The sequence below is a fragment of the Mixophyes fleayi genome, chromosome 7, assembly GCF_038048845.1.
Source record: "Mixophyes fleayi isolate aMixFle1 chromosome 7, aMixFle1.hap1, whole genome shotgun sequence".
Classification (NCBI taxonomy): domain Eukaryota; kingdom Metazoa; phylum Chordata; class Amphibia; order Anura; family Limnodynastidae; genus Mixophyes; species Mixophyes fleayi.
In genome coordinates, this window is record NC_134408.1 from 120,027,286 (window position 1) to 120,054,387 (window position 27,102).

At 39.5% G+C, this 27,102-nt stretch overlaps 1 protein-coding gene across 2 annotated transcripts in view; it reads right to left on the reverse strand.

Moving 5' to 3' along the window:
* Positions 1–9,348: 9,348 nt before the first annotated feature.
* Positions 9,349–27,102, reverse strand: part of OSBPL6 (oxysterol binding protein like 6) — a 180,748-nt gene continuing 162,994 nt past the window's right edge. For both annotated transcript variants that reach the window (XM_075180551.1, XM_075180552.1), the window contains 4 exons: positions 20,125–20,269; positions 19,007–19,133; positions 17,021–17,143; positions 9,349–16,727 (listed from right to left, as the gene is read on the reverse strand). In XM_075180551.1, coding sequence (XP_075036652.1) covers positions 16,619–16,727; positions 17,021–17,143; positions 19,007–19,133; positions 20,125–20,269 — 504 coding nt within the window. In that variant the 3' untranslated portion in view covers positions 9,349–16,618. The remainder of the gene's footprint in view (positions 16,728–17,020; positions 17,144–19,006; positions 19,134–20,124; positions 20,270–27,102) is intronic.

The following is a 27,102-nucleotide window of genomic DNA, read 5'->3' on the forward strand; positions in this document are numbered from 1 at the left end:
CTACATGAATCCACCCAAGAGACCTAATATATCCAATGCTAGTAATGTTCACTGTAACTGGTTCAGCTATACTAAATGTAGTAACCTATTCATAGTCTAGTATATCCTGTTGTTACATGTATTAGTTATTCATATATGGTAAGACTCATTGAGCAAATCCCCCTCCCCCTCTGCGAGGGGTCACCCCACCCAAGTCCTCCTTTGTTTTGTACCCTTTACCCTTTTCTTTTTTCTGTACCCCAATAACTTGCAAAGTTTTATTCAAGAAAAATTATTGATGATAAATAACATAAAAGAGAAGGTAAAGATGGACCTGCCCAAATGAGTTTACAATCTTAATAGGTATGGAGAACACTTTATACATAATTTAGAGGAATAACCAATAATCAGCTTTTAATAAAGCAGTCGTTGCTGACAAGCAATTTTCTGCAGTTATTGGTGGTGTGGCACAGTTGGAATGCGGAGAGAAAGCAAAAGATGGAGACAAGAAGCATTAATTAAATTAAACGGTTATCTGATGGGGGCATGGCTCCCCTAATAATAAGAATAATATTAAAATCTCTCAAAATTGGACACTGGGACAGAGGCAAATCAGTAAGTTATTTTGGACCCACAGGTGGTGCGGCCTACACATCACCATGCTACAAGGAGACCTTGCAGTCAGAGTTTCCAGACCTACTGACTGAGGTAACTGTCAAAGTCAGCTAATTGGATAAAGTCATTTCAATTAATATCGAGCAGATTTGGTTGTCTTTGTCTGAAATTATGCTTAGAGCACGCTACGGCGTGGAGGGGCGTATCCAGCCGCAACACGTGGCAATAACAAGTTTTACACTTTTTACACACATTCACACAAATATACACATTTGTAATTAGTACATATTGTAGTTGCAACACATAGTTATTTATGTTGAAATATAGCAGTATTTATGTTTAGTATTATAAGTCATATACATGTTAGTGATATCAAAGGTTGAGGTTGCAGGAACTATGTCATGTTTAGTATTATTTTAATCCCCTATTCATCAGCAGTTGTCCGGTTCATTCGCCGAAGAGATCGCACATTGCATACTCTAGTTAGCAATGTTAGTGAATAAGTGTTTAAAGTGATACTGATCGTATAATGCAAATAGACTAGTTGAAACTGGATTCTTGCGGGAAAATCGGAGTACATCTCCTGGAGAGTTGAACCCCACCTTTTGATATTTTGGTTTGAACTGGCCTATGACCTGCAGTACACTGGACCTTCCTGAAACCTGGACCAATAGAAGCAAGCCACATCATATTCATTGTTTTACTGTATTCAGTAACTGTATATAAGCAGGGGCTCTGAACCTAGTGACCAGTCTTCTTGACCACAGCCTTCAGACCTGAATGACTGTACACTGGATCCAGAGCGCCTGCGATAAGTAACGGCTGTACTTGATTTATTTTGCATTGTTATTCTGCTACTTTTCGCTATTAAATACTTTGTGCTTTGGAACCACACTTCGGGAATCGACAATCGTTATTGGATAGCAACTAGACGTGCATAACAATTTGGGGGCTCGCGGTGGAAGTTACGCTACCGGACGATACGCAAGGCCTATGGATTTCGGTTCCTCAACAAAGGGTGGAGACGCGTCATATACGGGTAAGAATGCAATGTGTTCAAAACCTGTTTATCATTCTGTGTTGTGAAACCAAATGTCCGTATTTGCATTTTCTAAGGAGCGCTAACTTGAATCCAGGGACAAGAGAGAAAACTGTTTCTTTTTATTGTCATTTTGTGTTTTAAATGTATTGCATTGCTTAGCGTATGTGTACTTCCTGCATTGCGTATGTGAACTTCTGGTATTGTTGCCACATGTTTAGACAATCGTTTTGATAGTTTGTTATACATGCATAGTATAATCACTTGTTATAGCCTCTGAAGCGTTATTACTATTGTTGGGAAGTTGATTTTCTGCGCAGAAAATGTGTATATTGTGTGATTTTGTGACTTAGATACACTGAGGTTTTGAAATATTGTTGAATAGAGTGTCAGCTGCTGTCTGACGAGGCAGGTGCCCAACTGGTGAACAGTATACGAGGCAGGTATACCGGGGGCGAAAAACAAAGGAAGTTTTCGCAAGCGCGCCCAATAGTAATCGCAACGTTTTACTGATAACTAGTATCTTTAAGCGGTGCGATCTGACCGCACAGTAAGGCCGTAATTGTGACTTGGGAGAGCCGCTGTAGGAATTATATTGGCAAGGCTGGTTGATTGATTTTAGCCAGTGCTACCAGTGATAATAGACTCAACAGATTTGTTGGAGAGGCAGGGTATCGAGGAGCTGATAACCCTGTGGTCCGCATTGATATTTCTGTGTTAGGGGTCCTCGTTTTGTATGAGAGGAAGGGAGTGGACGCAGCTTGAGCAAATTCGTCCACGGCCATTAAAGATCTCTAGTGGTAGATTTCGTGTGGTAAAGAGTTGAAAGTATTTGTTGGAGAGGCAGGGTATCGAGGAGCTGATAACCTTGTGGTCCGCATAGTTATTGATATTGTTCAACATGGGTGCTAAGCATACGCTAGAGATGGTCAATGTACTGCCTGAGGAAGGGCCGTTTGGTTCAGAAATATTTCTTATGTGTAAGAAATATGGTGCATACGCAACGGCGGATTGCGACAAGCGGGTCAAGATAACCAAAGATTGTGTTAGGCCTTTTCCAACGATAGGTAGTTTCAATCCAGAGGTACTAAATAATGTTAAAGAAAAGGTATGGTTGATTAAATCAACAAAAGTGAGAACTAAACATAATGATTGTTTAAAACTGTGGCAAATGGAAGGGAACATGTGGCAAGGCAGCGCGTGCACAACGGAAGTAGGCATGGCGAAAAGAGCACGCGCACAGCGGAAGTAGCCGTTGAGAAGCATGAAGAACTGAGCGCAAGCGCGCCCCCGCCACCGTATGCGGTAGGGGGAATGAGTACAGCCGTTACCAAAAATGCTAAAAATAAAATTAACAAGTTATACCCTGTTTTAAGTCAATTTAAAACAAGTTTTTCTGAAGAAGAGGATGAACCCACCGTGATTTCAGCCATTGCCCATGCTATTAACATGTTAGAAATACAACGCAAGTATGGAAAGGGAGCGGTCCCACCAGCAGGGACAGCGGCTGAGATAGGTGAGAGTAGTGGGGTAAACACTAGGAGGGAGAACATCCAAGGTACTGAAGCAGCAATCCCTGTGGCTAATCCTGAAGGTAGTGAACCAGTTGGTACTTATCCTGTCCACACAATAGCAGTTCCTAATGGGAAAGCGGATAAGAATGGTATAGTTCCTGTAAGAAATGTTTCAATGCATTGTCCCTGGACTAGATCAGAACTACGTACAATTATGACTGAATTCCCAGATCCTAGAAAAGAGTTGGCCAAATGTCAGAAGTTTGTCAAAGACTTAGGAAATGCGCACAAACCAACCAATAAGGATTGGCGAGTGGTGTTGAGGGCATGTCTTCCTCCCAATATTAACATACAAAAATTTATTAAAAATTGTTTGCTGGAGGAAGACAAAACCTTAACAGATGAGGATAATCAAGAGAACATCCAGCAAATTGTCTCACATTTGGCCATCTATTTTCCAGTAGTAGTAAATTAGAGCAAGCTTTTCACCATTAAGCAAAAAGAGGGCGAAATGGCAGTTGATTATTTTTCTAGAGCTCTTGCAGCAATGACACAGTTTACTGGTATATCTGACATAAGAGAGGATCCACATCACAGGGAGGTGGCTGTATTAATGGATGGTCTCAGAGAAAATTTAAAGAGAAGAGTACAAACCTCATTACCTAATTGGAGAGACATCACAGTAGATTCCCTTAGGGAGTCTGCTGTGGAACATGACAAAAATATTTTTAGAAAGAAGGAAGAGAAGAGTGATAGGTTGATGACGGTAAGTATACAAGCCTTAGAGGGAAGACACACACGACCACCAGCATACAACTCACGTAACAAGAGACATATAGTGAAGTGTTTCGACTGTCATGAAGGACATGTAATGAAAGATTGCAGGAAGGAAAGATACAGTGCACATAGGGGTGGGACACATAGATACCCACAAAGGAGAGACACACATAGATTAGAAGACTCACAGCTACCCGCACATATAATAGCATCAAATGCTGCGTGGGAAAGCGATAGTCAGCGCTAGGGGTCAGGTCATACCTGTAGTCTACAGCCAGTGAGGTTAACTGAGAGTCTGAGGCAAGAACCTACAATGATAGTTGACATAGCTGGTAGAAAACAAACTTTTCTTGTAGATACAGGGGCGGTGTATGTGGCAAAAGAAATATGAACATCGTGGCAAAAGAAATATGATTCCTGGTGAAGAACCCATAGCTACAAAATGAATTAGTGAAACCTCTGGTTTTCAGGTTATGGTCGCTCTAGATCCCACCAGGATCGCTCGGGGAACTTTAAATTTTAAGTATATTCAAGATCTAGCTAAATCGATAGATAATATTACCGAGATGTATGATGACACTTTCAGGTATACGGGAAGAGAGCTACAAGCATATAAAAAAGAGTTGGTGCAACATAGATTGTTATTGAATTATCTAACATCGATTACTGGTGGATATTGTGTGACATTGACCACCCAGTTTGTTGTCAAATGTTGCACATACATCACCAATAATACAGATGACCCCAAGTAAGTCATAGACCGGAAGATGGATGAAATTCTGCAACTAAAATGGGAATTTCAAAAGAACCATAATTCTTCGTTGCATGAGGTTGGAGAAAAGGTGGCAGATTGGTTCTCATGGTTGAACCCTGTAAAATGGTTCTCTGGTCTACGGGAGTGGGTACAGGAAATGGTTGCTAGGGTAGGTAAGCTCCTTCTCCTTATACTTGGTGTCGTTTTAGTAATTGGCTTATGTGTCAGATGTGTTCCTACTGTGTGGAAGTGTGGAAAGCAGTCTACTGAGGTAAACACTGAAATCGAGACTGAAATGGTGGTGAGGGATACTGAGATCATGGTCTGTGAAGAAGTACTGTACAATCCTGACCTCGAATGTGATTTGGTGATAGTTTATTACACTATCAAAGGGTGGAGCTGTCGAAGTCAGCAAATTGGATAAAGTAATTTTAATTAATATCTAGCAAACTTGGTTGTCTTTGTCTGAAATTATGCGTAGAGCACGCTACGGCGTGGAGAAGCATATCCAGCCGCAACACATGGCAATAACAGGTTTTACACTTTTACATACATTCACACGAACATACACATTTGTAATTAGTACACATTAATTGTAGTTGCAACACAGTTATTAATGTTGAAATGTAGCAGTATTTATGTTTAATATTATAAGTTATATACATGTTAGTGAAATCAAAGGTTCAGGTTGCAGGAACTATGTCATGTTTAGTATCATTTTAATCCCCTATTCCTCCGCACTTGTCCGGTTCATTCGCCGAAGGAATCGCACATTGCATACTCTAGTTAGCGATGTTAGGGAATAAATGTTTAAAATGATGCTGCCTGTATAATGTAATTAGACTAGCTTAAACTGTATTCTTGGCGGGAAAATCGGAGTGCATCCCCTGGAGAGCTGACCCCCACCTTTGGATATTATCGTTTGAACTGGCCTATGACCTGCAGTACACTGGACCTTCCTGAAGCCTGGACCAATAGAAGCAAGCGACATCATCTGCATTGTTTTACTGTATTCACTAACTGTATATAAGCAGGAGCTCTGGACCTAGTGACCAGTCTTCTTGACCACAGCCTTCAGACCTGAATGACTGTACACTGGATCCAGGGTGCCTGCAATAAGTAACGCTGTACTTATTTTATTCTGACTTGTTATTCTGCTACTTTTGGCTATTAAATCACTTTGTGCTTTGGAACCACACATCGGCAATCGACAATCATGATTGGATAGTAATTAGACGTGCATAATAAGGGCACAAACCTCTTACATAATGTGCATTCTCTGGTGTCCCATGTAAAGATGTCTCACAGGAAGTTAAGGGAAAATTTGCTTACTTTTTTTCGGAAGCATTTTTTAAATATGCTAGTCTTTATAAATGAAGTGGTTATGTTTTTTATTGCACTCTAAACAACCACAGTAATAATAGATAATATAGTAAACAAATATAATTTGATGATCAAGACAATTAACTACTGGAGCTAGGTATTGTTATAGAGAAAATGCTGGAAAGCATCAGTCTAGATGTAGGCAGTCTGCTATCCTTCAACAGTTGTTCACATACAACTACCAGAACTGACTGAGGATCATGGGAACTGTAGATCAACAACTAGTAAAAGAAACGCAACAAATATTTCTCTCTGTATTCAAACATTAATATGTGTATTTACTAACCTGTTAAAAGTTGGACATATTTAAAGTTGACTTCTGCAAATGAAATTTATTTACACGTACATGCTCTCCTGCTAATTTACTAAATACATTTATGCATCTGTCTTTACTTTTTGTGTTTTTCACCACGGCAAAAAACACAGCAGGAGCACCCAAGATAAATTTATATTTTAAGTAAAATTTGCAAATAAGCAAGTACAGATTAATCCTGTATGAAATACTTGTAAGATATGTGTGGTTATACTAAATATTACATATATATATATATATATATATATATATATATATATATAATCATTTTTTTATTTTTTTTTAAGTAGTACATATAAATATTTTGGTGAAAGGTAGTGTTGGAATCACCCCATCAAAATCTTGTGCTTGCCCCAATGCATAAGCAAATGAAAACACTACATGAGATAAACAGTACACATATGTCATATGTGTTTTTTTTTAGAACAATTTCTATTAGCAGCAGTTGATGTAAAGACAAATGTCTGCAAAATCACATTAAGATAAAGGCCATTACGGGAAATGTGGAAGCTCAGAAAACAGAAATTTACTCTCCCTCTCTGCTTTGTCCAAAGTAAACAGGAGAGGACCTACTATATCCGCTAAATTAAACTGGACATTGTGGAGGAGCCGATCAGTTTCCACTTTTACCTACTAATGATACTAGAGATGGATCAATTGCTGGGGCCAGTAGCACTTGGATATCGCGTATGCCAATATAACATAACTCATCCCCATTCTTTATCAGAGAACACCTGAAGGCTAAGAGAATAAAATCAAGTACTTCAGACTCAGGGTTCTTAGCCCAGCGAGTATGATTTAAGCAAGAAGTTGGCTGTTTGTCCTTTAAGCCCACCATGGACATATGCCACTTATTTCACCTCTTTCACAAGAGGCGAAACACAGAGATACGGTCTCAGATTATCTACTGTTGGCAGCTCAGGGGACGTACCAAGGACAGGGCCTCAGTGTCTATAAGTGGCAGAGACTCCCCAAACAGGGATATGTAATTTATACAAGTATCCTTAGTGGCCCACAAACGTGGTCTGTTGCAGGCCTCATGTTGTTCCTTCAAACAAAGAGCGACCTAAGATGGTGGGCATCGTTTGACAGGAATTGCTTTCTTTTTTGTAACACTTCCTGATGAAGAGGAAGGGTGCTAACAGAACATGTCCTCTTTCATTGAAGTGTCACTAGACTGGGCCACAGGAGGGAACAGCAGTGAATTAGTTGCACTAACTGATACTGCATCCTCCATTGTTCCCCCCCAAGGAGAGATCTGACAGGATCAGACACACAGAAGCTCCTCGGTGCTTGAACCTGATCACATGACCACACCCCCTGAGGGTGCGGGGCCAAACTAATATGATTCAGCTCACTGGAAGGCTGTTCCTAGATGACAAGCCTATCATAGGACAAAAAGCCCAACCGTCACTAACTGCCATCCGCATGACACTTATATCATCGGGCTCAGCCTGGAGGAACAGACCACATATGGGTCATACAGTTTAAAGTACAAATAAAACAAGATAATATACAAATGATTTTAAGATTTGGTAAAAAAATATTGTGTAGAGTATATCGTTAAAATGTGGCATTATGTTTTCTTGCATGCTGTGAGAGTTTTCACTGTTAAACAGTCTGTTTAGAAATACTAAACATTTGTAATTGCATTTATTTTATGTGAATTGATAAACTCATTAAGACAAGACACCACCAAATCTTTGACATGTTTAAACATTAATATCTCTACTTACTGGCCTATTATATGTTGGACAGATTTAAAGTTGACTTCCACAAATGTAATTTATTTCTATATACAGGCTCTCCTGCTAATTTACTAAATACATTAATTTATCTTTATTTATTTTGTATTTTTCACTAATAGGTTTACGTATCTGCAGAGTAGGTTTGCATCGTATCTAAGGGCCGATAATAACTAACGCTACCTATCTGATTACCAGCGTTTATTTATATAGCGCCACCATATTATTGCAGATCTATACAGAGAATATTTATCATTCACATCAGTACCTGCCCCACTGGAGCTTTACGCTCTAAATTCCCTAACATATATCTGATAACAGAGGCTTTGTGGAGAAAACACAGCAGGAAGCAACCAAGATAAATTCATATTTTAAGTAAAAGTTGCAAGTAAGCATGCACAAATTAAACCTGTATGTAAGAAGAATGTGTGTGTGTATATAATATCTTATATATAAAATTCATTGGTCTGTTCAGTTATGCAACCCTGCACCGATTGGGATGAAACCAACGTGAGGTGTTCCAGTTGGATGCTGGGAAGATTTTAGGGGGGTTAGGTTCCTGGTCGGACCTCCCATTGGAGTACGCTGGGTAGAACTTTGACCTGGGGAGCCTGTTCTGAGCCTTCCACTGGATGGATTTGGACGAAAATTTCACAGACTGGTAACATTGGCTCCCAGAAGACATACTAGGGCAGGCCTGTCCAACCTGCGGCCCTCCAGGTGTTGGGAAACTACAAGCCCCAGCATGCTTTGCCAGTAGACAACCTGTTGATAGCTGGAAGGGCATGCTGGGACTTGTAGTTTCACAACATCTGGAGGGCCGCAGGTTGGACAGGCCTGTACTAGGGGGTTGAGGTCTTGGTCCGACCTCCCATTGGTGTACGCTGGTCAGAACTTTCATTGGTCTGTTTGTTTGTCTGGCTGTCTGGTTATACATTCGGACACCCCTGCGCTACATGAAAAACAGCCAGTATTTAACTTATGTGCAAAACAGAATACTAATTTGCACCCCTTGCATTGTAACATGGTTTTGTCCAGGAGACTGAAATAAGAAGTTTCTCAAGCTAAGATCCTTAGTGAATCAGGCCCTTGCAACGCCGGGGTACTTCAGCTAGTATATTTATATAGCGCATATGAGTATTTTAGTGAGGGGCAGTGTTGGTACTACCCAATCAAAATCTTGAGCCTGCCACAATATATTTTTAAATGAATGAAAACACTACACAGGATAAATTAAACAGTGCACATATAAGTTTATTAGAACAAGCTCTATTAGCAGCAGTTTGATGTAAAGATAAATGTCTGCAAAAAAACATCAAGTTTACATTTGCACTTCAAAAGAGATCAGTTAGAAAATTCCCTTCAGTAAACTCTGATTTTGCATTACCTGATGTGTCTTCATGAAAAAATAAAATAAAACAAAGCAAGCCTTTAGTAAGGGCTTCAGCAACATTCATCGGCAGGCTCATCAGATAAGATATACATGCAGGAACTATTTACACTACAATACTTAAAGTATTGTCATTCTTTGTAATTGGTCTATGTTCTGTAACATATTTGTCATCAGGCTCAGCCTGAAGGAACAGACAGTATCGGTCATACAGTTTAAAGCACAAATAAAACAATATACAGCTGACTTTAACATTTGGTAAAAGGAGAATTGTGTAGAGTATATTGTTAAAATGTGGCATTGTTCCTATGTTTTCTTATATGCCGTGAGAGATTGCACTGTTAAACAGTCTGTTTAGAAATACTAAACATTTGGAGCTGCATTTATCTTATGTGAATTGATAAACTTATTAAGACAAGGTGTATAGTTCAAGAACATTCATAAGTCTATTTTCACCTAATAGCACCATTCCAGCATTTTCAAATTTACACAATTAACCACTAGAGGGAAGTATTAATCTAGAAAAATGCTGGCAGTCAGCTATCCTTCAATAGTTGTTCACGTTACAATCACCATAACTGACTGAGGATTATGGGAACTGTAAATCAACAACAAGTATTTTTCACCAAGACATTTATGTTTCTACAGAGCAGTTTTATCATATCCAAGTGCAAAAGTAAATAACTCTGCCTATCTGATATAAAAGCTTTGCTGAAAAAAACACAGAAGGAAGCAACCTAGATAAAGTAATATTTTAAGTCAAAGTTGCAGGTAATCATGTACAAATTAATCTGTAGGTGGAAAACCAATTTAAGTGTCAATACTTAAGTTTAGATATTAATTAGATCTCATTGTCTGCCAGAAGGTATTCAGTTTGTTAATCAACCATGATTAACTAATAATGGGATAATACACACCTACAGTAATTTATAAAGATATTAGAAGTCATAGAGAACTTCCAATGTGACTTCTACTATCCAAAATAATGTCCAGTAGAGGGTGTATTTCCTTTCTGTTACACAAACTGCCCTTATAAACACTGTGCAACCCGCTAGAATATAAACATTTTAGAAATGATGGTTAATTCCTATACAGTTTGTAGTTTGAACATTGGTGGAAAGATGCATCGTGATGAGACTGTAGGATAGTCCAATGTACCAAGTATACCAACTACACTATGAAGATTAGTGCAATGAAGATATATACATACCTTCCAAATGTCCTGATTTTGGTGGGACAGTCACAATTTGAGGGTTCTGTCCCGCCATCCCAACCAGGACAGCTTTGTCCTAATCAGTGGAAAAGTTGTGAAGTAATGTCCGCATGGCAGAGCAGTAGTGAACGGGTGCCGTGAGCACAGCATTGAAGGTATCTGGATGAGAATAGAGAACGGGGCACGTCCATTGATTCGATGCCACCTACCAAAATATTGGGAGGTGTGTATATGTAAAATAAAGGAGTGTGAAGCAAAATAATTAGTATATTTAGAAGTATAACCTAAATTACTGGATAGCAATAAAACAGACACAATTACCGTAAACTAAGCCAGAATATTTACATGTAAAAGAGGCGATTTGCTCATTTAGACTTATGTAATACTACGGTGCATTAAGTACAGATCTGGGCTACCATTCACACATTTACTTCTCTAAGTCAATCTTGCACTAAATAGATTGTAGCTAATAGTTTATTCAGGTTTATTTACTATCATTGCTCAAAAGTGCATATCTGCTCTAAAACGACAGCAACCTGCATGGTCATGGGCCCATCTAGGCCTCTCTACATCTTGGACTCAGTATCTTGCAGAACTCTGCTCTATAGTGAACCCTATTATGCTTTTGTCCCATTTGCTCCTTGTGTCGCACATTACCCCCTGCCTTTAGATTGTAAGCTCTTGGGGGCAGGGTCCTCTACCGTATGTCTCATGTCGGTACACTATGAGCTTGATTCAACTTGGAACACAATGTGAACGCAATTTGCATTTATAAAACTGAACATAAGTTGCACTCACATATGCCCGTATTCAAGTACAAGCGGATCTCAAGAAATGTTTCCATTAGAATATGGGTATAATTACTCTCTGGATATACATGATGCTGCTGCGGAAGCCTTGTGGAACCTTATAAATAAAAGATAATATTATTATCTAATCAGACATTTTTCTTTTACTGTTTAACTTTAACTGGGCACATAAACTATTTTTGATTGGTTGCTATTGATTTCGTACAGATTTGCACCCTTGAACTACGTAATTAAATAATTGATTGCTATGGGTTCTGACCCATTTGTGTTATTGGCACTATGTTATTAAATAACTCATTCATTAGTTTTAGAAGTGTACAATGTCTAGGTATATATACAATGAAATCATAGCAAAAACAGCAGTGAGAGACGGTAATAGCGTGCAACATATATTTTCCTGTTATTAGAAGTAAGGCTGGAACTGCAGATTATTTTTAACATGTGCTTATGGAGAAATAGTCATTATGCAAAACAAAGGAAGACGGCCTGTCAGTCATAATAATCAGTGGTTTAAGGCCTTCAACTGTTTTAGCAAGTTAGTAACTATGAAGCAAAATACATGACTATATTATTATTTCTTTGTAAGACAATTCTAAGTAGAATAGGCCATGATATGGTTAACGCTTGTCAGGGGTGGAGCTGTGTGGATGGAGGGAGTGGCTGAAGCTGATCTAGGTAGGGAGTGGAAACACAGGAAACCATGTGGGCATTATAAAACATGTATTCTGGACAAGAAGGTTAAACAGGTTCTTCAAATTCGGACCTGGAGTCACAAGGGCTGTGATTAGCTTAGTATGGAGTGGAAAAACATGACTATCTGAGACAGTGTCGGACTGGAACACCGGGATACTGGGGAAATCTCCATTGGGCCCCACACTATCAGATTATAATGTGGGTGGAATGGTGCTACCACCCGGGGCCCACAGCTTAGAAGAGGCAGAATTGTCACTCCCTACCTCCAGTTTAGTGACACCACTGTCTCAATCATGTTATTTGATCAGACAGTTCCCAACCACTGTAGTTGAGATTGCTGATGTGGTCATTCTCTCCTTCACTTGAGTGACAGCTCGTCAGTCCCGTTAGGTAGCAGGTACGTCCTCAGCGGCGTCAGCTAGGGTTGGCGGCTGGAATATCTTTCGGCACACTGGGTGTTCCCAGAGTGACAGGCAGCTCACCCTCTGCTGCCCAGGCTTTCCCCAGTGGGCCCTTCATATCCCAGTTCAACACTGATCTGAGATCAGCCCAGAATTTAGCTTGAAATATGGCTTAAGCAGAAATCACCAGCCCTCCCTGATGATGTAACAACCACGCCTCCCTAAACTAAACCTTTCCATACAAGGGCTGATCCTGCGGGGAAAATGCCTGATGTACACAGGGGCCAAATTGGATGAGATCTGACCATGCAGATGACTGCTATAGGCCAATGTGCGCATTATCTTCTGATCACATTTACCAACATCTGTGAGAATTATCAGATCCAGGGGCGCACGCAGGGGAGGGTTCCTAGTCTCTGGAAAACCCCTGCCCTTCCTGGTGTGCCTTATGTTTTTATTAACTTTCTTTTTCCCCACCTCTCCCCCATTCGCACCCCCGGGGGAGGGGTGGGAAAAAAAAAGTTAATAAAAACATCATTGGTGGTCAGTGGCAGCAACAGGCAGCTGCCTGTTGCTGATTGGCCTCAGACAGGAAGTGCTCATTTCACTTCCTGTCTGAGCAGCGTGGAGTGATGCAGCGGAGAGCAAGGTAAGTGTGTGTGTGTGTGTGAGGGCAGCAGGGGGCTTGTGGCAGTATAATGTGTGTGAGGGCAGCAGGGGGCTTGTGGCAGTCTAATGTGTGTGAGGTCACAGGGGGCTTGTGGCAATGTAGTGTGTGTAAGGGCACAAGGGGCTTGTGGAAATGTAATGTGTGAGGTAGGTAGTGGCTAATTAATGGGTGTTATTTTGTTTGTGGGGACAATTTAATTTAATAGTGGGGTTGGTGCAGACTTATCAATGTAGGGTGGGATGATTAATTAAATGTTGGGGTGGTTTGGGCACTATTAATTAAATGTGTGGCAGAGTTTTGGAAAAAGGATTGCTATTTCTTAAAAGTGAATGCAAGCTATTTAATGTATGGTAGGAAATTGGTTTATTTAATAAATGTGATTACTAGTAATTTAATGTTGGGGTTGTTTGGGGGAAATGGGTCTTTTTATTAAAGGTGAATAAAATAATTTTACAGTCGGGCTGGTTACAGGAAAGGGGCACTAATAATAAAACATGAATTGTTTTGATTTAATGTCGGACTGCATAGAGGCAGGGAGGCCTACTGTGTTCATTCATTGCTGATATTTCTATATGTCATGTACCTATTCTATTTCCAAACAGGGAATCAACATTCCAGGATCCAGACAAGCACAATTGAGCTTAGGACCCAAGCGGTAGCAACAAGTATTGAAAGCGGGAAGAACAGGTAGTAGAAAGCAGGACATTCTGCCAACTGTCCTGATTCTGGTAGGGCAGTCATGAGTTTGGGGACTGACCCACTCAGTCAGGACTTTGTCCCGACTACAGGGACAGTTGGGAGGTATGTCCCACTTCACACTGCTCTATTCATAAAGGGGGAGCTGCATGCACCTAACAGTGGTGCACGCAGCATTGCTCGTGTATTTAAAGGGGAATTGGAAGAGTTGGAGAGCTACATAGCACTGTCAAAATTATAGCCATGCCCCCATGCATGCTGGTCACGCCCACTGGTGGTGTGCTGTGGAAACCCCCCTCCTTAAACCCTACGTTTGCCCCTGAGATCGCATGATTATTTTGTAATGGGGCACACACACAATATTGGGCCCACTGACCAATGTTGCCTGCAATTCTGCAAGATATTTTACGCTGTGCAAGTGTTTGGCATGGTACATCATAAGACAGCTATTCCCAACACTGGGAAGTGGTGTGGAAAATAGTCAGGGTTGGAAAAAGATTTTACCGGAGCCAATTTTTTACCTGTATCCCATAACAACCAATCAGGTTATGTCATCTTCTAGGATTCAAGAAAATGAAAGCAAACTTCTGATTGGTTGCTGTGGTTTACAGCGTATTTGTGCACATGGCTCTTTATTATTAGATGAGTACTAATAAAATTACATTGGTATTAAAGTTACTGATTTAACATAACATTGAGATTTAAATCTGTGCACCTTACTTTGTAACATAATAAAACCACACACATTAAAAACAATGTGTGTTTAGTAGAGCTCCTCCTGCTTAGTAAATAAGAGTACTTGGATAGTTGAGAAATGCTTTGTCAGTAAAACCAATCCATTATTTTAAACAATGGTTTGGCCACTGTTTTATTGGCGATATTTTTTACCAAAGCCAAGCAAACAATTTGGCTGCTCCCACTCATCTGACTACTGTAAATGTAAATAAGCAAAAGAATACAGATCATTTATAGAATACGAAATAACCTGTCGCTTAAGGTATAAATAGGGTTCTTTCCAGAAAACAAAAAGCTGTCAATAGTAACACAATAGATGTTTCTTAACATAATTTCTACAACCGTAACGGCTTCAGGGGAAACTATAAATTAAACAACCTGTGGTTCTCCAGCTGTAGTGATCTATAGCCATAAGCTATGATGTATGACTACCATGGTTGGGTTGCCACATGGTAAAAGTTATATTATAGTTACATTATTAATTGCAAGACATTCAGATTCACGCAGTGCTGTTCCTACCATGTGGCAAGATTAGAGAAACATCCTTGGTGGCAGAGATGAGGTTCTCAACATGCCTCCAAACACACCTACATTCTCGCTCACCACTTTCTTCATACAGTAACTGCATGAGGAAGCACATGGTGACACAGACTAATCACTGTGCACATTCTCAAGCAGTCACTTCCTCTCCCGCCTCTGTGCCTCCTAACAGTCACCATGCTCATTATACAGTAACTGCATGAGGAAGCACATGGTGACACAGACTAATCACTGTGCACATTCTCAAACAGTCACTTCCTCTCCCGCCTCTGTGCCTCCTAACAGTCACCATGCTCCTTATACAGTAACTGCATGAGGAAGCACATGGTGACACAGACTATTCACTGTGCACATCCTCAAACAGTCACTTCCTCTCCCGCCTCTGTGCCTCCTAACAGTCACCATGCTCCTCATACAGTAACTGCATGAGGAAGCACATGGTGACACAGACTATTCACTGTGCACATCCTCAAACAGTCACTTCCTCTCCCGCTTCTGTAGCTCCTGACAGTCACCATGCTCCTCATACAGTAACTACATGAGGAAGCACATGGTGACACAGACTATTCACTGTGCACATCCTCAAACAGTCACTTCCTCTCCCGCCTCTGTGCCTCCTAACAGTCACCATGCTCCTCATACAGTAACTGCATGAGGAAGCACATGGTGACACAGACTATTCACTGTGCACATCCTCAAACAGTCACTTCCTCTCCCGCTTCTGTAGCTCCTGACAGTCACCATGCTCCTCATACAGTAACTACATGAGGAAGCACATGGTGACACAGACTAATCACTGTGCACATTCTCAAGCAGTCACTTCCTCTCCCGCCTCTGTAGCTCCTGACAGTCACCATGCTCCTCATACAGTAACTGCATGAGGAAGCACATGGTGACACAGACTAATCACTGTGCACATCCTCAAACAGTCACTGCAGCCACTTCCTCTCACTCCTATGTACCTCCTTTAATACCTGACAGTCACCGTGCTCGTCATACAGTGACAGCACAAGGAAGCGCACATTCAGTGTCACTGTACAAAGAAAGCATTAACTACATTAGACCTAGAGGTTTTGGGGAGTATGGCGCTGCTGTACCTCATTACAGCACAATGATTTTTAAAGGAACAGAGCTAACCAAAACAACTGTACAAATGCAGCAAATCATGTCAATAATTCTCTAGGATATTACATGTTATGTGGGCAAATATCTTTTAAAAATGGATATATAAAATCAAATAGCATGGTTTTGTGCATCACAAAAAAATAATTTTCCAGCAATATGAAACAGAATTGTGCATAGTTTTTGATCTACTGATAGAATGATAGGTTTAACAAATCTATATTCTAACATCACCAAAGAATAGGTAATTCAATTTTGCTAAAACCAGGCTCTTTGCGAAGTTCCCAGTAGGTGTCATTGGAAACCCATGTCTCCTTGTTATGAGCGTCATTCACCTTCCTGTAAACACAAAGAGAAAAACAAAATATTAACTCAGGAACGTGACATCCTTCAAAACAATTTGTCTGGGTGGAAACATCAGCCCTCTAATTGGTCTCCTCCGGGTACGGTATACTATGGTGCAGTGAGAAAGACAAAAATGGTGCAATTTGCTGAAGTTGTGGTTTAGGTAAAAGATCAGATGGTTCTCGATCAATCTCTCTAAATATGCAATTCCTTCATAACATTACTTCTTTACCCTGGTTTGATATCATGAAGAAGGTGTATACAACAGTCTCAAGTAATTAACTCACCGGAAATATTTTGGCGTGTGTTCTATATGATTATCTTCCAAGTATTTTCTCCTATTTCTCTGAAGATCTTCTATTCTTTGCTTTTCTGTTGCAGCGGCTTCTACGTTCCCTTCCTCAAGTAATCTGAAAAAAAAACAAAACCCATTGGACTAGATAATACATAATATCAGACTTGTTCACTGTTTACATTTTCCACAATTTTTTCTGTGACATACAGTAAACAGAAGACAATTCACCCGACAAGGACATACAAGTGTAATTGCAAATTTAAATACTATCTGTAAAGCTAATATTAGCCTAAGAAATGGTCTGTTTTATAATAATTGTGACTTCAGAAATACTTTAAGGTAGGCTGTTCTGTGAATCCCAGTAACTATCTTCTAGATTTTTATGTTTATAAACACACAGTCCTACTGGGAAAGTGCGGTAACATCATAACTCTGTGTACAATGACTGTGGCAGAAAACTACATCAACCATCATGCATGTATAACAGTATCTGTGACATCATCAAGCTACCTGAAGCCCGACCAGCTAGTTTTAGAATTTTCACACTAGGTTCCCATAATTCACACTATTGATGCACCTAATATTAACAAGATTAGTGAGATTATTGTATAACGTACTGGGTGAATTTTATGGCTTGAGCAAATTTTTGGTCATATGAGTGTTCATATTTTCAATTTCAAAACTATCAGAGCTCTATACTCGACTAATATTCACTAGGCCTAACTAACATTCAACAGGCACTGATCACCAGTTAACTAATAGGTTGAGTTCTAATGCATATTGCTTCACCCAACAAAATGGTGGCCTTGCTGTGTGTAGTTCTTGCTAACTTTTTGGTGGCAAGGGGAGGTCAGATGAAAAGTGGGGAGGGGGGTGTGCCATGCCATGCCCTATGTTGTGCAATGCTGTAATTTGCTGTATTGTGTGGCGGGCGGAGCTTAATTATTTTGTGAATCATGTTATTAATCCCCGTCTCCAAGGGTGTAGTATGAGTTATCGGCGCTGTAAACACCGACACTGTTTACTCCTACATAATATTTCCGATAATGAACAGAGCAATATAGAAAAATTAACTACTTACCAGTAAAAAGACACTGAGGAAATCCGATGAGAGGACATTGCAACACTTCCAAATGGTGTCAGTTGCGTGTGCGACTGTTTTTTGTTTTGTTTTTTTTTTAAAGTGGCAACACACGGACTATGGTAATATTAATTTTATTCTTAACCCTAAACCTAACCGCTAGTCCCTAACCTTAACGTAAAGGTAACACTAACCTGGGTCCGTGCATTGCCGCTTTAAAAGCCGAAATTTCAAGTCGCGCACGCAAGTGACGTCATTTGGAAGTATCGCAATGTCCTGTCATCGGATTTCCTCTGTCTCTCTTTACTGGTAAGCAGTTATTTTTTCTATGTCGCTCTGTTCATTATCGGAATAATTATGTAGGAGTAAACAGTGTTGTGGTTTACAGCACCGATAACTCGATTACCACCGGTTCCCAATAGGATCTGTGAACGTGCTTGCTCGTTCAGGTGGACTCTCCAAAATTTGGGAACCTTCCTGACATTCCCGGGAGAGTAGGAGAGTATGAGTTCTCTTTAGAAACTGAAGTCTATGCATAAATGGAAAAAGTTGTTCATTAATTATGTACGGATTATTTTGTCTAGCGCTATTAAGAACTGTATCTATGGGAATTTGTTAATCTTCTCCCATTGATTTTGTTTTACTTTGGCATTGTTTAAGAGAGACACTGGGGATCAGCAAAGACTTGTCAGACTGAATTGTGCTGTAATTTATTTACAATCAATTGTAACACAAATAAATTGCCAATATAATAGGGGTTCGGTTTTCTCCCCCTTTCATTTTTGTAATACTTCCTATCTAAGTAACAATAGCAGTATGTCTGTCTTGTGCATTTTTAAAATAAGTACCAATTAGAACAGGACCACTGAACAACACTACAATTTAACAAATATTTGCCTTTGATCCGGGCGGAATCTCGCATCTGTTATCGGAAGGTAATCTTTCAGCACCGGATCCAACTCATTCAGCTCAATGGCAAATCTTGTGAAGCCATAATAGAGTTCATAGTTTGTTGGCATAGAACCTGAAATATAATTAGCATAAAACAGAACAAAACAGTGAATGTAGTTTACATATTCAAGGAATACAAGCACAATCTAGAACAGCTGAATTGCAAGCTCTCTGACCTGGTTTCTCAACTCATGATACATGTATTCAGGGGTTCATTGAATAAGAGAGAACATAAACAACAGGTTGATACTACTCTTAGCCGAAGACCTCCTCTTCGTCCAGCCTACATTTGCACATTTATGCAACATTATGGGGTGAATACACTAGAACTTTGTCGGGTGTGGGTACCAATGACTTCCCTGAAATGTAATTTGAGTTATCCATCCCTTGCTAAAATAAATGGGCGAATAACCCATCTTGAGATTGTTGAACTTCCTGCAACTTTCATGAATCATTCAAAGGTTAATTAAGCATGTTAGAAATTGCAAAATTCTAAACTAAAATATACAAATAATATCATAGGAAGTGAAAGCTTGATAAACAAAACGTAAAATATATTGGGGTACCTTGGTAAGGAAAAGGTTGATTAATGCTTTAAACGGACAAAAGCTTTGTCCTGTTGGGGAAACTTTTCATTAAAATGGGCTAAATTAAATAAATGTGCCTTTGCGTGGTTACACCATTGGCACGCACATATATGCCTGTTGTCAACCTGAACTCTTCCTGGACCATGTGCATTCTGAGAGCCATAGATGCTATGAATATCTGAGTAGGTGACGTATGTAAGTAAGCACAGTGGTGTCAGCAACAATAATTAATAACATTCTGTGAAGAACAAAAAATATAAAAGGTTTGCTCACATTTTCATACTCTTAATCACAAGTTATCTTTTATAATTCACTAATCTATAAAATATTTTATCTGTAGAAAACTAATTACAAAGGAAGAGAGACCATAGAGCAGATTTTAGCCCCAATAATCCTACTCTAGCCCCTTTAGGAACGGTGACATTGATAGCTGAACACCAAAAGCCTGCTAAGGTTTGTTATCTCTTAATTTGGTACCTGGCCTCCATACGCATTTGGCTGCGGGAGCATCCCCACAATACAGCGCCTCGTGCCACTTCCCGAAGAGCCGGTGCACAACCTTTCCTTCTTGATCCATTACTACGCCATGAATCTCATTTACATTGGAGCTCCAATAATTCCCCTAGCGGTGAACAAAACATAATACATTCAAATGCAAATTATAACTGGCTAGAAAAGACACAGATAACATCAGGCATCTCTAGTATGCTTATTAACATTAAGGGGGGATTTCCGGCTGCTTTCATTTCTCTAATTTTCCTGTGCACTCCGTGGCACATCGTAGGGAATTGAATTCGCCCCTAAGTTAAAACATTACAGGCTTTATTTATTATTAAGCAGCAATAGGACTAGTCTTCTGTTGCTGCTTATTACAGCAATAAAAATAATTCTATCACTACAATCTACCATTACATTTTTGCCAGGGCAGTTGAGTGATACTGAGCTCCCCAGCGCTACTTTTTCATAAGAAATAAATTAAAAAGAAAAGTTTAAAACATACTTAAAAAAAAAAATACGAATTGAATCGGAGCATTTAAATAAATAAAGTCTTTCTTCAAGTATTCTCCCCTGCTATCGCCATCCTGAGATGGGGATAGGGATAGGAGGACAGCAGCAGTACTTGTGCAAGGGGAAGCCTTCACCAGAGAGCCCTGGTGAAAGCTAACACCAGCCAGGCTTTCATAAATTCCCTAAAGGACTTTTCTCTCTATCATAAATAGGTCCCTAAATATTTAAAAATATAGTTGGGGGAAACAATGAAAACTGATCCACAGGCAACTGTGTTTTATATATATTTAAATATGTTGATCTATAAGTGAATATCTGGATTATTGCCTGTTTTGAAAAATAATTATTTAATATATAGTTTTATATGTTTTAACAAATTTGCATTTGAAAGAACCTTGGGAACATTTTTAATATTTTTTCTGCTATTGGTGTGTCCCGGTAAAATATATATTTTGTATCCAGGTTTCGTTTATATATATATTTTGAGTTATTACATTTTATATTTGATCAAAATCATTTTAGCACAATACCAGATTGTCCAACCAACCTCACAGAACTGAGACAATGGGTTGATTGAGGCCAGGGCCTCATCTATATGGATATTTATGTTTTCCCCGTGTTTGTGTGGGTTTCCCCTCGCACACCCTAATGTGTGTATTTGTACTTAGTAGAGAATTTCGACTGTAAGCTCATACGGAGCAAGAGATGATACTGATTAAGTATTCTCTGTACAGCCCTGCATAATATGGTGATTCTATATAAATAAACAACAATAAATCCAGACAAAATTCCGGCCTAATATAGTCCGGATAATAATGATACAAAAGACAATAATGAACAACAAATAATAAAGGTTCAAGATATGATAATGAACTCAATGCTTTGTTTAGTGTTTTACTGGTATTCTTGTGAATTGTTAAAGATTGGCAATTCCTCAGATGATGGTTTTAAAAGTACTCAATAGGTTTCCAAGAAATACGTAAATACTAATAAGTGGAAGCAATAAACACAATATAATTAATAAACGCAATAACACCCAATTTATTGTTGCAGATATTTGACCTGCATAACAAAATTTAACATTTACAAATGTAAATGTAAGTTTATGATAGTAGGTCCATTATATCCACAAAGCATATGTTCTGATCTGGTCCAGTTGCAATAGTCCCTTTATTCAGCTGTGTTTCTATATAGTTTTTGACATGGTTAGTTAGGAGCATGTTTCTTATTGGTGCAACTGGATTGAAGAAGTCATGTGTTGATTAGGTCATTCCTGGACTGCAGACTGAATGCTGTATAACACAGCAGTCCTAAATATGGGTTCCAGCAGGCTGGGGGAATGTTTGCTGCTCCCTCATGAACAATTCCAGAACAGCTTCCAGCCATGGTTTCTCAGCTGCCACATCCACAAGGAAATCCATCATGTTCAGTCTCTGTTCCTTGATGTTTTGCTTGTGCTTTTATGTCAAGTCAAAATATTTCTTCTTACTTTTCATTTTCTCCAGAGTTAGCTCGACATAATCCAGGACAATGTCATCCAAGATGCTGAAGTAGTATGTGAATTGCCAGGACATACCTCTCTGCAGTTGATAACTAAATAGCAGACTTCTGATCAATAAACCAGTGTTTACCAAATGAAGACAGAGTAACTGGGAAACCTGGTGAAGAGTTACAAGCTGATGGCCTGCCAGAGACCGTGCTCCAAGGGTCCATCATTGACCTCAGTCTGTAACCATAGAAACTGAAGGGTTATGCTTCACAATGAGGACCCACAAGCTTAAGGCTAAAGTTACACAAGCAGTTTGTGGGCCCTTGTATTGTAGCTTAAGGAACTCTGTATTTCTCTGCACACAGCAGTCAGCAAGAGCAACAAGCTCCTGATATGCATGAACTATTACACTCTAGACAAGGACACCCTTAGGGGGGTTTCAAGTTGCCCAAAAACAGCCTAAACTCAAATCAGTTATGTTATTCATAAGAAGGAAGCAGCTCCTAGGAACCTCCTCCTCCTGTCTGCATTATATTGAACACAGTCTGCCGTCAAAGACCCATTTCTGTGGTGATTTGTATATGTTTTAATGAGTTTTTTTGCTTCAACAAAATGGCTGCCATTATGGTTCTTGCTTTTGGCTCTAGTGTATGGTTCTTACTTATGTTTTGGCTCTAGTGTTTCTGTTACTTTAGGAAAAAAGATTGGCTGTAAAAGTATGATACCTGTGCTCCTCTGCAGTTTCCTGGCTGCTAAGAGTGATGTGGAGCACTGGGTGAGTAAGTGTTACATTCATTGTAATTAGGGATGTGCACCGGCGACTTTTGAGGTCTCGTGTTTTGTGTTTTGGATCCGGATTTTCGTTATTTTTGAGGTTCGGATTTGTCTCGCAAAACACTTGACGAAAGGTCTCGGTTCGGATTTAAGGTATTGGATTCGGATTTTTTTTGAAAAAAACATAAAAAGTTTAAAAATCAAGTTTTTGGGCTTATTTTCACTCCTAGGCTATTATTAACCTCAATAACATTCAATAACAAGCATTTCCACTAATTTACAGTGTATTGTGAACACCTCACAATATAGTTATTAGTCCAAAACGTTGCAACAAGGTATCTTTCTGGACTGCGTAGAGGAGTGGGTCACCACAATATATATTAAAAACCCTGAACTTTTATGATTCGCACCAATAATTGTACCTGGACTGCGTAGAGGAGTGGGTCACCACAATATCTTAAAAACCCTGAACTTTTATGATTCGCACCAATAATTGTACCTGGACTGCGTAGAGGAGTGGGTCACCACAATATCTTAAAAACCCTGAACTTTTATGATTCGCACCAATAATTGTACCTGGACTGCGTAGAGGAGTGGGTCACCACAATATCTTAAAAACCCTGAACTTTTATGATTCGCACCAATAATTGTACCTGGACTGCGTAGAGGAGTGGGTCACCACAATATCTTAAAAACCCTGAACTTTTATGATTCGCACCAATAATTGTACCTGGACTGCGTAGAGGAGTGGGTCACCACAATATCTTAAAAACCCTGAACTTTTATGATTCGCACCAATAATTGTACCTGGACTGCGTAGAGGAGTGGGTCACCACAATATCTTAAAAACCCTGAACTTTTATGATTCGCACCAATAATTGTACCTGGACTGCGTAGAGGAGTGGGTCACCACAATATCTTAAAAACCCTGAACTTTTATGATTCGCACCAATAATTGTACCTGGACTGCGTAGAGGAGTGGGTCACCACAATATCTTAAAAACCCTGAACTTTTATGATTCGCACCAATAATTGTACCTGGACTGCGTAGAGGAGTGGGTCACCACAATATCTTAAAAACCCTGAACTTTTATGATTCGCACCAATAATTGTACCTGGACTGCGTAGAGGAGTGGGTCACCACAATATCTTAAAAACCCTGAACTTTTATGATTCGCACCAATAATTGTACCTGGACTGCGTAGAGGAGTGGGTCACCACAATATCTTAAAAACCCTGAACTTTTATGATTCGCACCAATAATTGTACCTGGACTGCGTAGAGGAGTGGGTCACCACAATATCTTAAAAACCCTGAACTTTTATGATTCGCACCAATAATTGTACCTGGACTGCGTAGAGGAGTGGGTCACCACAATATCTTAAAAACCCTGAACTTTTATGATTCGCACCAATAATTGTACCTGGACTGCGTAGAGGAGTGGGTCACCACAATATCTTAAAAACCCTGAACTTTTATGATTCGCACCAATAATTGTACCTGGACTGCGTAGAGGAGTGGGTCACCACAATATCTTAAAAACCCTGAACTTTTATGATTCGCACCAATAATTGTACCTGGACTGCGTAGAGGAGTGGGTCACCACAATATCTTAAAAACCCTGAACTTTTATGATTCGCACCAATAATTGTACCTGGACTGCGTAGAGGAGTGGGCACTGGGCACCACAATAAAATATATAAAAAACCTTCAACAGATCTGCATTACACTACACATACGGCTGCTCCTCCATCCTCTCCATCATATACATGTTGGAGTTTTAGCGTGTGACAACCTCTTGTTTTTGATAATGTCAGTGCATTTGGAATATTTTTCAATTTGCCCCACACCACTGAATGTACTTTATCTATGATACGCAATACGCATCTATCTATCTTGACTGCGTAGTGTGGTGGCCCCGGTACACAATTTGGTACCGAGGCCACAATATAATTTAAAAACCCTCCACGTGTCGGAATTCCACCAAACAAGTATCTGGACTGCATAGTGGGGTGGCCCCGGTACCCAATTTGATACCGGGGCCACAATACCTCCTCCAAACATGCTCCAGACAATTCGTCATTGACAGACCCCAGACAGACAGGGTCGTAGTGTTATTGTTTGACTTTGTAAACCCAAAAAAATGTCCCTGTTGCACATAGTCGTGCAATGAAGACTGACTTTTTCATTTAAAGGCACGATCTTTAAAGTGTAGTGTTTGTAAGTCTAAGTCATATTATACTTTTGGTAAAATTGGTTTTTTTTGTTCCTCTTTATGGTAATTAATTAGTAATAGAATTAAAGTAGGAAATAGAATTAAATAGAATTAAAGTAGGAAATAGAGTGGTATAGAGTTGTAGTGTGGTATAGATAGAGTGGTCCACACAATATAATAATAAAACCCTCAACTGGTCTGAATTCCACCAAACAAGTATCTGGACTGCATAGTGGGGTGGCCCCGGTACCCAATTTGATACCGGGGCCACAATACCTCCTCCAAACATGCTCCAGACAATTCGTCATTGACAGACCCCAGACAGACAGGGTCGTAGTGTTATTGTTTGACTTTGTAAACCCAAAAAAATGTCCCTGTTGCACATAGTCGTGCAATGAAGACTGACTTTTTCATTTAAAGGCACGATCTTTCAAGTGTAGTGTTTGTAAGTCTAAGTCATATTATACTTTTGGTAAAATTGGTTTATTTTGTTCCTCTTTATGGTAATTAATTAGTAATAGAATTAAAGTATGAAATAGAATTAAAGTATGAAATAGAATTAAAGTATGAAATAGAATTAAAGTATGAAATAGAATTAAAGTATGAAATAGAGTGGTATAGAGTTGTAGTGTGGTATAGATAGAGTGGTCCACACAATATAATAATAATAAAACCCTCCACGTGTCAGAATTCCACCAAACAAGTATCTGGACTGCACAGTGGAGTGGCCCCGGTAGTAAATTTGGTGCCGGGGCCACAATACCTCCTCCAACTTCCAAGTGTAGTGTTTATAAAGACAGACAGCGTCGAAGTGTTATTAGTTGACTTTCTTAACCCTAAAATTGTCCCTGTTGCAAATATTCGTGCAATGGAGAGTTACTTTTTCATTGAAAGACTCAAGCTTTCAAGTGTAGTGTTTATAAAATATAAACAACAATACAGTAGTTTTAGAGCACGTCAATCCCTCTTGTTTTAAATTATGACAGGGCATTTTACTTTTGGTTTAATTTCTTGAATTTGCTTAAATTTGGTTTTACTTTTTGAACATGGCAAACGACTGTTAATTGGTCATATTATGCAAAAAAAAAGTTCCAAGATGGAATTGTCCTTGGGCCCTCCCACCCACCCATATGTTGTTGAAATAGGACATGCACACTTTAACAAACCAATCATTTCAGCGACAGGGCCTACCAAACAACTTTGGCTGAAATGATTGGTTTGTTTGGGCCCCCACACCAATAAAACAATTCATCTCTCCCTGTACAAACTAAACAGGCTTTACTGAGGAAAGATGTCGTCCTCATTCTCAACCTCTGATTCCTCTCCCCCTACAGTGTGTACTTCCTCCTTCTCATACATTATCAATTCGTCCCCGCTGGACTCCACAACCACAGGTCCCTCTGTACTGTCTGGAGGGCAGTGCTGTACTTCATTAAGGAATTGATTATTCATTTTTATAAACATCATTTTTTCAACGTTGTGAGGAAGCAACCTCCTTCGCCACTCACTGACCAGGTTCCCAGCTGCACTAAAAACTCTTTCCGAGTACACACTGGAGGGGGGACAACGCAGTTAAAAAATAGAGCCAGTTTGTACAGGGGCTTCCAAACTGCCTTTTGGCGTTCTACCATGTCACTACCTCTAGTTAATTTAGATTACAAGGCTTGTAAATATAAATACTTTGAAGATAAAAAAAGCAGACTGCACAGACTGTGGAGCTAGAAAGTGTAATTAAATGGACCACGTTACTTTGGTGGCTATCTATGCCCCTACCCCCCCCCCCCCCCGCCCTACACTTGTAGTTGAATATAAATAAAGCAGCCTGCATAGACTGTAGAACTAGAAATTCAAATATACAAAGAAATGGACAAAGGCAGTTTGGTATCTGTCTGCATCAGATCCCCTCTCCACTAGGAGTAAAACAGAAAACTATTCAGCCGTTATATAATCTAGAATATAAATAGAAATT